Consider the following 12,198-nt stretch of genomic DNA (forward strand, 5'->3'; position numbering starts at 1 on the left):
CTAACCAGCTTTAAAATTCAATCGTGGAATATAAAGTTGATAAGACTGGAATTCAGACTTCTGATGTCCAGACAAACCCGAATACTCTGAGCAGAAAGAACACACGTATAGTAGATTTAAAAAAAAAAAAAACACCAAAAAAAAAAAAAAACAATAGTAAAAAGCATCAAAAATTGATGCACCTGGATTTTGTTAAATATAACAAAGGCTAGTCAGTCCTTCATGGATAAACCGAGCTGGAGAACAACACTGAACAGTGTGCTACACTGAACAGATCCCTCAGAAAGGCAGCATTGGATTTCTTTTTTTAGATAGGCACAGACTCCCCCCCCCCCCCACCGCCCAAACATTCAAAGACATAAAAGACACATTTGGAAATACAATATAAATCCTGTTTTTTTTTTGTGGGGTTTTTTGTTTGGGGGCTTTTTTTTTTTTTTGGCTGCGCTGTGTGGCTTGCAGGATCTTAGTTCTCTCTGATGAGGGATTGAACTTGACCAGGGATTCACTGCAGTGAAAGTGCTGAGTCCTGACCACTGGACCGCCAGGGAATTCCCCTGTATTTTTTTTTTTTAAACTCTTGTCTTCAAGAAAGCGAAAAGTTCTGGCCACTTAGGAAACTAAAGTGAATCATTTGAGTTTTCAGTTATAGCTCCCCACTCATGAAAAATAAGAGCCTGCTAGCCAGCAAAGCAGTATTATGACAGAGTATTAACATTTATACACCAGTAAAGGCATTAAAAGTAAGGGCTTGGCAATACAAGTCCACTGAAACCAAGCTCTAAGGATACTTTTAGTCTGCGTGGTGGAAGTGCATGAGAGTGGGAGACTGCCGGCACAGCAAGGATCCCCTCACAGTGTTAGGGCCTGTCCACCTAGGAGCGGTCAGTTCCGAGACAGCGTGGTGAGCACTAGGCAGTTACATCGATATGGGGCACAGCCCTCGGGGCTTCTTCAATATGCCTTTTCTTTTATCCCAACTGTCTTTCTTCCTCTTCATCTGCTTCTTCAATGACCTGAATCTCATCTCCTTGAGGTAAGGAAGAATTCTCCACCTGAAGTTTATTCCCATCAGCTTTACATTTCTCTTCTTCCTCTATGATTTCCTTCCATATCTTGTGGTTTTCGGTGAGATGGTGCATTAGCTGACAAAATATTCGCCGCCTGCCTTTCCTTCTTTGTGGTTCTGTGAAATTTAACACACGTGTATTCTAATCATGGCAGTATGATTCAATCATTCAATAAATATCTGAGTGCCTGTTATATTCCAGGCATTTATCTAAGCACTGGGGTTATAGTTATAATAAGATTAAAATAATCCCTGCACCATGGGGCTCTCTTTCTAGTGGGAAGACCTAGATAAGCAAAGAGGCAAGACACTTGTTTGTTAGATGAATATAAAAATAAAGTAGAGAGGGGATTCGGGAGGATGGGGTGGGGTGGGAGTTTCAGGGAGAAGAGAGAGTGGTATTGAAATTTCAAATGATAAATAATGCAAAGTTAAAAACCATCCTTTTTAGGGATTTTTTTAAAAATGTATTGAATTAAACACAATTATCAAAATTTAATTAGTATAAATAATTTTTAGAAGGCAGTCAACTTTCCCAAGATGACATCAGATGGTAATGCCATGAGATTCCTCTTCACTGTGCTACTCCTGAATACAAGATAGGGTGGGGGGAAGTTCTTTGTCACCTTGTTCCAAGCCATCTCATCTGTTCTGATTTATAGCATGCTTGGGAAACAAAAAAATAATTAGCTAGATATAATTTAAATTCTACTTTAAAGAGCGAATAACTGATTTTCATTTTTAGTTACAAAGGTGACAGATGTATTTTTCATTTTCCATTTATACTCGTTGCTTTATATAGAAAAAGTATGCATTACGGTTTGGTGGTTCAAAGCCATAATGCCACAAAACTTGGTTTTCCTGTTAGAGTCAGAGAATGTGCACTTCTCTCTTCTCCCAACTGTGTTGAATGAACTACTCCCCAAGTCTATATGAAGGGCATGTTAACAGGGAAAGGTGGTGTGAGGAGGCAAAGGAGGACTAGCCACTAGGACCAGCCGCCTCACGTAAGTTCAGATTTGGCAACAGCACCATCATGTGTGCACAGGTAGAGCCTGCTGAAGGGCACTGGTTGGAGGACAACACCTCCAGACATGCTACTTTAACTAAGAATGCTTGTTGTGTGACAGCATTCACGTGGTACCCAAGCAGCAGTTACTTGAGCAGGAGACTATTCAGCCTGAACATTTAGATGGTACTTACTTAATATATAACTACTGAATCTGTATCTTAAAAACAAAGATCTAAATCCAAATTAAATGGACGTTTGCAGTTAATAACATTAAAGAAATGATAGTATCCCTATATTCTTACTAGGATTTAGATTGTCCTCTATTTCTTCATCCTCTGTATCTAATTCTTCACCATCTTCTTCACCATAACAACTTTCAGTATCATCGTCCTCTTCTGCTTCTATCCACTGACCCGGCAGCAAACCAGCAGCATCATAGGAGTTACACAGGGGACCCACTATGTGGGTGATAAAAGATTCCTGGAGTTTTGCTAGTTGAGGAGAAGAACGATCCATGAAGGGACTGATAGGCATACCAAGGTTTGCTTCTTCGTCTCCCTGATCACATTAAAAAGAAAAGTACATCTTTAACTGTCGAAAGAACAACCACTGAGCTTTGTTGAAATTATCTTGAGGTTTTTTAATGAGCACAGTCTAACTCAAAATAATTTTTACAAAGAAGTACCAATGAAATTACTGTCATTCCAGCTATAAGAATTTCTCTACTATTTGAGAAATCCTAAAATATCAACTATAGATCCTCTTTCTCCTACAGGGAGATGGTATAATGGAAACATTTTTGTTGTAGTTATACCTTAAATGCACAGAGCTGAATTTTGCAAATGCTTTTCAACACCCTCCCCCTTCTTTTTGTAACAGCATAACCCTTTAATGAATCTAAATCATAAAACTCAATATGTAAAACAGACAAAAGGAGAGCTACCGTGGCTGAGGTGAGGATTTGCCCCAGCTGCCTGCCCTGTGATACCCACTCACTGTGGTCCCTGAGGTTCTGGAAAGCAAACCTGGAGATTAGACAGATGTGTAGTGCTGCCTGTGTAGTGCTGGGCAAGCTCTATGCCCAGTTCATGTGTAAGATGTGAATAATAACCTACAGGGTTGCTAGAGGATGAAAAGCCATATTATACAAAATGTTCAACGCAGTGCTGAGCAGTCCCCAAATGGTACTGTTAACATTTGAGTGTGTAGTATCTGAACTGGTGAATAGCTAGGGGGTGAATCCTCTCTACAGTGCACAAGTTCTGCAGGCACGCAGCGTCTGTCTGTGCTGAGTCAACACAGCCCTGAGGAGACAACCAGAAACTGCCCCATGATTAAAAATATGGCTCCATCTTCTGTGAAGATGAAAATTTTTAATATTTACAAAAAATATCTAGGTGGGCTGATCCACAGGATTCTACAGTTTCATACGTTTGACTTTTAAACAGGAGGTTGGCTTTTCTAAGTCCATGGCACATAATGGCTATAGGAGTATAAATAAAGACAGTATAATTTAGGTAATAAAAAGGTAAAAGGTTGGGCAAGTTTAGAAATTTGCATCCATATCTGAAGAAGGCTGAATAGCATAACAAGACTGAGAAGGAATTCTGATGGTTTTGATGAGGGTTGACTTTCCTATAGGTTAGTACATTTAACCTTCACGACCACTGTGTGGTAGGGCTATCAGATAGCATTTTTCTGGTTTGACACAGGAGTAATGAAACCTAGAAAGATTAAGTGAAACTGTCCGAAATATTATGTTGTTTTTAGTGATCCGGAATTATAATAGTTTATTGAGCACTTATGTGTCAGGAACTGTTCTAAGAACTTTACATAAATTAATTCATTTAATCCTCATAGCAACCTTATGAGGTAGGTACTATCAATATTCCTATTTTCTCAGTGAGGAAACTGAGGCACAGAGAGGTTAAGTAACTTACCCAAGGTCACATTGCTGGTAAGGAAGAGGAGCCAGGATTCAGCCTCAGGCATGGCTTCCAAGTTTGTTTAATAAGAATTAATTCTCTATACTTTAAAAATATATTATAAAATGGGTCTAAATGAAATTTTCTAATGTTCTTTCACCAAATCAGTGGGTTTTCTAAAATTGGCATATACTATCACTTTATTACCACTGTCCTTACAGATAATATAAAAGACAGCATTTTCCTTAGCATAGAATTCTTTTGTGAGCGTGACCTGCAGCCTGAGGCAGTCTTCAATCATCTTTGAGAATGAGGACAGTAATGTGCAAACTACTCTACACACTGCAAGCCACAAATTAGGTAAATATTTATAACCATTTATTACCCCAAATTACATATAATTTAGTTCAAATGTATCAGTGAAAAGTATTCTAATATTATTACTAAGATTTTACTAATCTATTTTCATGATTACACAGTATGGTATTTTGTTGACTTATAAACAGCAGAGTACACACTATTGTATTGGGACGATTAGCTAAGGTGGGTAAAAGGCTGTACATTTACTGGTCATTCAGTACAATCTGGGTGTGACAAGGTGTAACAGGTAAGTGTGCAGTTTATAGGCTCAAATTCATCACTCCTACTGGAGTAGCAACTCTTGGTAAGAAAGCCCTGTCATAGAAGTGTCACATGTTGATCTTTCCTGATTAGTAGGTCTAGTAAGGATTCCCAAGGAATGCAGTTCTAGTCAAGAGGATGTATTTGTTATTTTGGAGATAATGAAATATCAGTATTTTTCTACATTGTAGGGAGCCTCAAAATTGGACAAAAAAGTGGTAAAGACTGCAAAGTGGTAGGATTGTTTTAAAGACAAGATTTAAAAACATATGAGAAAAGAGCATGTTTATATTTCTCAAACTTGAAAGCCACTAGGTATCTACTTTGTTCTCATTTCTAGTTCTAATTTCTAAGTATACCCTGAATCAATTAAACAACTTCTTTTGGAAATAAATTATCCTAGATTATAGGTTTTCAGGGTTGAAAGGGACCTTGGAATCATACTGTAGTCTTTCCTTAGCTCTAGACTAGAGTATATTCAACCCACTACAGATTGGCAATAAGCTATTTTTTGTTTTTAAATTTTAGCCACAAAGGCAAAGGAGCTGAGAAAATATTAAAACCAGAGCAAATACAACAATTTCTAACCATTTTTGGTTAAAGCAACTCATTTCAAGCATTTAATGTAGCTATCCAAAACAAAAGGTAGTGTCTTCGAATGGCAGCTCTTAGAAGTCCCACAAATCTCATGTTTCAGCTTACCTGCTCATAAAATTCATTGACAATGCCTTCTGTCCATTTTAAATGCAAGTCTCGGACTTTTGTTGGGCCATTTATATCTGCCAGTTTGATGCACACCTGGCACACTAAGAGGCGGTCGTTTTCATTACTCCATTCTATACCATTACTGCTTACATCATTGGCCTAGTAGGGAAAAAGAGAATTATTTCAGGTGCTGAGGGATCAGGAGTTTTTGTTTCTGGGATTTTTTTGAGTATCTTAGTTCCCCAACTAGTGTTTGAACCCCTGCCGTTGGCAGTGAAAACCACCAGACCGCCAGGCAACTCCCCAGTTTTTTGTTTTTACTAAATTATCTTAAAACTGTTTCCTATCCAAAGGACAGGAAGGAATTTCAATAAATACTACTTTTAATTGGTTTGTGCCCTAACATGTACCTCTGAGGATTAAATTTCCCATTGAAGTGTCATTTACAGTTTTGTTTCAATGCAAGTAGAGCACTGTATAAGCAGAACAAAGCATGGCTTTCAATATTTGTGATTACCACAGAAAATTGTAATTTGTGTATATTATACACATTAATATATAATATACGATTAAAAGTATATGTATATGTAAAATCAAATCATATAAGAATTATAACTATTTCTATCTCAAAAAGGAAAACTTAAGGATCTAACTGTAAAAGGAAACAGGATATGGCTGAAAGAACACAAGTCTTAGAAGCTGATCTTTATGGTTCTAAATCCTGACTCAGAATGATTTACTACTTCATTGTGTAACGCTGGAAAATTACTCAAGCTCCTTGAGTCTACCTTTCTTCATCTATAAAATAGGAAAAGTAATATCAATCTAGCCATATTGCCATGAGGATTAACAAATGAAAAATGCACAGTTCATAGTAAATGCTAACATTGTTATTTAAATAAATGGCAGTTATCAGGCAAATTATCATGCCTTTCAGGAACTCAAATTTCCACTTGTAAGAAATAAAGTGAATGGGCCAGATCAGTGGCTTTGGAACTTTACTGTGATGATAGATTTTTTTGGCATCTACCCCTCTATTTTCCTTTTTTTCTGGGGCGGGGGGGCTGTGCTGCATGGCTTGTGGGATTGTAGTTCCCCGACCAGAGACTGAAGCAGGACCAAGGCAGTGAAAACACTGAGTCCTCACCCCTGGACCACCAGGGAGTTCCCTGGCAGCGCCCCTTTCGTTAAAGGAACTCTTATGTAGACCACCACTACAGAAAACAGTTAAAAGAAAGGCGAGATCTTTAGATGGAAATTGTATAGTCTAGGGAATTCCCTGGTGGTCCAGTGGATTGGACCCAGCGCTTTCACTGCTGTGGCCCAGATTCAATCCCTGGTCGGGAACTAAGATCCACAAGCTGCACCCCATGGCGAAAGAAAGAAAGAAAGGGAGGGAGGAAGGGAGGGCTGGGGACCCCTGGTCTACAGCCCCACTCATGTGACATTTTCCTGAGAGACTACAGAATAGAAATCTCTGAGGAACACAGATTCAAAAGTTTTGGGCTAGATAATCTTTTACCTGTAAAAACTTCTGTTTATTCTGACTTAGCACTTAAATTAATTTTTATTAAATAAAAATAAGTTAATAATGCTACATAGCTATGAAATAAGTTTAAAAGCACACTTATTTCTTGCTGATTTTTATAAAGCATTTTATCAATATCACAACAGAAACATATATAGGTCTCCTTCCAGGAGGCTGAATCTAATACTCCTTTGATACCCGTTCCTCTACTCTGAAGGTACACCTTCCTTTAGAGCACAAATGTTATCAAGGAAACAACGGTTTCCTGCCTGAAAAAGATGGGGCATTCTTCCCTCTGGATTCTAAAGCAGTGGTTCTCAACATTTTTTCACCCCAACGTCTGAGGAATAGAACACGCTCCCATTAATACCATCACACAAGGGCAGTCATTCTCAGTTCTGTGGTGAATGTGAGCTCAGTGAGAACAGGGACTTCAACCTGTTCATTCCTTATCCTTCACTAGGACAACTGCACACAGTGGGCAACCCCAATAAACAGTAGTTCAATGAGTGCCTTATTCTTCAGTCCTTCTCCAATCCCACACCAGCCAGTTAAACACTTAATAATAAAAGGAAGGGAAACAGGTGCAGCAAAGTAGGCATAACTGGCCTCTTAGAAACACATCTTTAACTTCATAAAATGCCTTTCTTGGCACTGTGCACAACTTTCTCAAATCTTTCCCTAAAAGCTTCCATTGACATGTTTGGAAATGTAGCAAGCAATAGTATTTTTGGACATGTTATAATTTTTTTCTTAATATTGGCATATATATTGTCGTAGATTTATCATGACTTCATGACTTCAGATTTATCATTCTAACTTAATGTTAAAAAAATACCTTTTGTCAGTAACACTGACAAAAATTTCTGCTTTTGAAACCAGGAATTAATTTGCATATCAAACCTTGGCATTGAATTCAGCAAGGAAATCAAAATGTTTTTTAAGATCTGTGGCAAGGATTGCTTCAATGACTAAAAAACGAAAGCGCTTGAATTCCACATTATCAAGATTAAGGAGGAAGTTGTATTCTGGATGAGAAAGATACAGATTCCAGGCTGATGCAGCATGATGATTTTCCAGAACAGATCTGTCGTTGTACAAAACTGCCTAAAAAGGAACAAGAAAAATGAGGCAGGCATCTCAAAGATACGGAGCTTTAATAATAAACAGAGTTTGGATCCAGTTGGAAGAATACAATGAGTACCTACTATATGCCAGGCATTTTAATACCTGTAAAGAAGGGCTGATAATTTTATCAATGAGTAGACTAAAGTACAAAGAGGATAAGGTACACCTTTTCAGCATTCACAGCTAGGAAGCAAAAGGGTAATTTGTCTCCAAAGTTCATCTTCTTTGCAGACACCATGGCTGCCTACACCAAGAGATGTAAAGTTGATATTTGACGTCTACTTCATTAAATCAGTGAACCTTCACAGATAAAGCTTCTGTTAATAAAGTCATTAGGGATAGAGCAGATTTAGGGATATGTTACTGTTCTTTAGCCAGCATGGAATGAACACTAGTGGTGACTGAAGGAGAGGAACCCAGAATACTGTGCATGCTGAGTCAGAGACCCACAAATATGAGAAGGGCACATCCTATACTCCCAACTGACACAGTGCCTGAGAAGTATCAAACATAAAAGTAAAAGCATAAATCCTCTGGTTCAAGTGGTGTAGATCTATTCACTTTTTCCACTTCACTCTAGTGGAAGACCCTGAACTACCTCAGAAGTCTAGGATTTAGGGATACAGATTTTATTTTTTTTAAAATAATTTTTAAAAATATTTTTTATTTTTTTGGCTGCATCGGGTCTTAGCTGCAGCACATGGGGTTTTTCATTGTGGTGCATGGACTTCTCTCTAGTTGTGGCGCGTGGACTTCTCTCTAGTTGTGGCCTGTGGGTTTTCTCTTCTCTAGCTGTGGCACGCAGGTTCCAAAGAGCATGGGCTCTCTCAGTGAGGCGGGAGAGCTCAGTAGTTGTTGCGCATGGGCTTCGTTGCCCCGTGGCATGTGGGATCTTAGTTCTCTGACCAGGGATCAAACCTGCATCGCCTGCATTGGAAGGCGGATTCCTTACCACTGGACCACCAGGAAAGTCCCCAGAATACAGATTTTAAAAACCATTGGATTATAGAATTTTTAAAGCTTCTTCCATCTCTAACAAGTAAGCAATTTTAAAAATTATTAAGTAAGCCTAGTAATTAAATGAACTGTCATGGCCAGTGCTAAAGGCTGAAGATAAAAATTAAAACCCTGTCCCTATTTTCATAGAGCTTCCTGTCTAAGGGAAAAGGACAAATAAAAATACTGCGCAATCTCAGTTAAGATGCATATTCTGAGCCTAATCATTTTACATATTTGTGAAAATTAGCTATAGTCTAGATTTAAGCATAGATACCTAACGTTTGACTTTTTTTTAACATTTATTTTTACGTTAGCAGTGATATGATTTAAACTTTACAGTGGGTCGTAAAAAGGATGGAAACAATCTGTCCATCAATGGATAAACAGATAAAGAAGATGTAATATATATACACACAATGGAATATTTTTTAGCCATGAGAAAGAAGGAAATCCTGCCATGGGTGGACCTTGAGTGCATTATGCTAACTGAGATAAGTCAGACAGAGAAAGACAGATACTGTATGATATCACTTATGTGTAATCTAAAACTGAACTCCAAATACAGTACAACTAGGTGGTTATGAGGGAAGGGGAATTGGGAGATGGTGGTCTAATGGTACAAGTGTGCAGTCAGAAGATAAGTTCTGGGGATCTAGTGTACAGCATTGTGATTATAATTAACAATACTGTATTATATACTAAAAAGCTGCTAAGAGACTAGGTCTTAAATGTTCTTACCACACACACAAAGTTAATTATGTGATGTGATGGAGGTGTTAGTTATCACTATGGTGGTAATCATATTTCAATATATGTATCAAAATGTTGTACATATTAAACTTCAAAGACTTCCTAAGGGGTCAACTTGCATTTAATAGTGATTTAACTAATTCATGCTTAAATCCAATAAAGACTGATAAATTATCAGAAATAGCTTTGTTCATGAAGAAGTAATCAAACTCCCAGCTCAATTAACCACAATGTATGACTGTCCTGTAAAGCTAGTTGACTTAAACTCTCAGCTAGTGAGATCAGTTAAAAAAAAAAAAAAAAAATTAGTAGTTCAGAATTCCTGCAGCATCCAAATCACCCTTGACATTACCAAACAAATATAAAATGGGGACCAAAAGAAATCTGAGTCAATATTAGAATCTAGATATAAGTGGTATACTGGAAGCTTTAAAGACATGGTAAAGTGGGACTGGATTGAAGAAAGGCCATCTAAGTCATCACATAAGAAGGAGAAGCCCACATGGAGAATACGTGGAAGGAGTCCCCTGCTTGATCCCAGCAAACTCACGACCTCATGGCTGAGTGGAGGCAAGAATCATGGAGCAGTAAGGAGGCAGCAAATTCTACTCTAGGAAGAATACTGGATAGTCACACATTGAGCAACAAGCCAAGCTTAAACTCAGTGAGGAAAACATTCCAGGCAAAACAGAAAGGGAAGCCTCAGCTGGCTTTTTCTGAGGGCGCCATGACAACTAGAAAAGGCAAACCGTTTGCCCCCTAATTCAGAGCTGCAGTAACTAACATCCTTTGAATTTTTGCTAAAGCAACTTGCTACCTGCTTTCTCTAGCTATGGATCCCTTCCTTATCTCCACAAGCAAATACTTCTCTAACATGGCAAAGCAAATTAGTTGGTCATAGAGTTTACTTTTACCCCATCTGAGTCAAAAAGATTTGAAAAGGGGTTTAATACAAATTCTGATGGAATTAGTCTTAACAAATAATAAACACTTTCCAATAAATGAGCAAAAAGAAAAACCCATCAGACATAAAGACTTAGATCAAACTGGAAGACTATGACAAATCTGAACAAATGTCTCCTTTTGAAACAAGGAAAAGAAGGAAACATTAAAAAAAATCTCTAGGTTATAGTCATAAGATTAAAGAAGGTATTTTAATTTTTCTGAATGAAAAATCTTGGATTAAGAAACACTTTTCATTAAAAAAAAAAATTCCTAACTTAAAAAGAAAATCCAATAGAAGCAGTAAACAAATTAGGTGCAGCAGAAAACAATATAGCTACTTTTTAAAAAATAAAATACGTGCTTCTCTTTAAAGAAATAGTCTTGATGAACAGCTGCCATCTGGGGATTCCCTTACCCTCAAGTTCTGGGTTCTAAAATTTCTGGTAATCCCATTATCTTCTAAGACCCTTTGTCTTAGTTATTATCCTTGTTTTGCTAAAATACATTTTTATGTAACTTTCTCAGGATGGATGGAGCAAGATATTTAAAAATCTTTGCATACCTGAGACTATTTTACTCTTAACACTCAACTGTAGCTCACTTGGATACAGAACTCTAACTTGAAAATAATCCTTCTATGCTAGCACTATCTCCTCTCCTGTTTTACTTTTTTCCTAGCACTTATAATCATCTCTCTGTCTTTACACACACGCTTATTTGTTTTTTTTCTTGCTTTAATAGAATGTAAGTTCCATGGGGGGCAGAATATTTTTTTTGCCTGTTTTGTTCAACAGCACTACCTAGAATAGTGTCTGTCCCAAAGTATGCATCCAATAGCCTTCTGTGTATTTTATTGCTGAGTCTCTTTAATTGAGAAGGATGAGTAGGAATCCTGTGAATGTGGATGGGGCTTGTTTACCTAACAGGTTTTGCTTTATATTACCAGTGTGATATCCAAAATGAGAAGGATTTACTCTGGAGTACTAAATCTCTCCTGGCCGTTTCCTGCAATATCTAAGAGAGGTGTTTTCTGCCTGGAAGTAAATGCAGGGTTACAGTAGCTTTGCTTAAAGGTGTGTGGTATGTGTTATATAGGAGATGTGTGTGTGTGTAGAGCAGACAAGGGCAAATGGCATCATGAGTCTCTAGGGTTCCACTTAGGTCTCAACTCCCTTCTAGTATACTTTAATCTCATAATATTTGCCCATATGTTTTTCATTTTCCAGAAACAGTATGAAATTCTTTAACCTACTGGTGATAATATCCTCCTGCCAACTCCTCTCTGTTGTAATGAGCTTCATCCCTTATTATTATTTTGATCAGGAGGAAGGGGAGAAAAATGCACCTGTTTAGTCACCATCTTGATCCATATTTGGGAGGACAAACATTTATGAGTGTCTTAGATCTACAATTCTCAAAGTTTTGTTTCCTTTTACCCCAAGTCAAAGTATTCTACAAACTCTAATATCTCAATCACTAATATCCATCTTTCAGCCAATCAATCCTTTGGAAATAG

The 12,198-nt window shown here is 37.6% G+C and overlaps 1 protein-coding gene across 2 annotated transcripts in view; it reads right to left on the minus strand.

Moving 5' to 3' along the window:
- Nucleotides 1-575: 575 nt before the first annotated feature.
- PDE3B (phosphodiesterase 3B) overlaps nt 576-12,198 on the minus strand; it is a 170,208-nt gene continuing 158,585 nt past the window's right edge. For both annotated transcript variants that reach the window (XM_057750047.1, XM_057750045.1), the window contains exons 13-16: nt 7,764-7,967; nt 5,330-5,491; nt 2,384-2,639; nt 576-1,186 (exon numbers count right to left, since the gene is read on the minus strand). In XM_057750047.1, coding sequence (XP_057606030.1) covers nt 972-1,186; nt 2,384-2,639; nt 5,330-5,491; nt 7,764-7,967 — 837 coding nt within the window. In that variant the 3' untranslated portion in view covers nt 576-971. The remainder of the gene's footprint in view (nt 1,187-2,383; nt 2,640-5,329; nt 5,492-7,763; nt 7,968-12,198) is intronic.

The sequence above is a fragment of the Hippopotamus amphibius genome, chromosome 9, assembly GCF_030028045.1.
Source record: "Hippopotamus amphibius kiboko isolate mHipAmp2 chromosome 9, mHipAmp2.hap2, whole genome shotgun sequence".
In the NCBI taxonomy this organism is placed as follows: Eukaryota; Metazoa; Chordata; class Mammalia; order Artiodactyla; family Hippopotamidae; genus Hippopotamus; species Hippopotamus amphibius.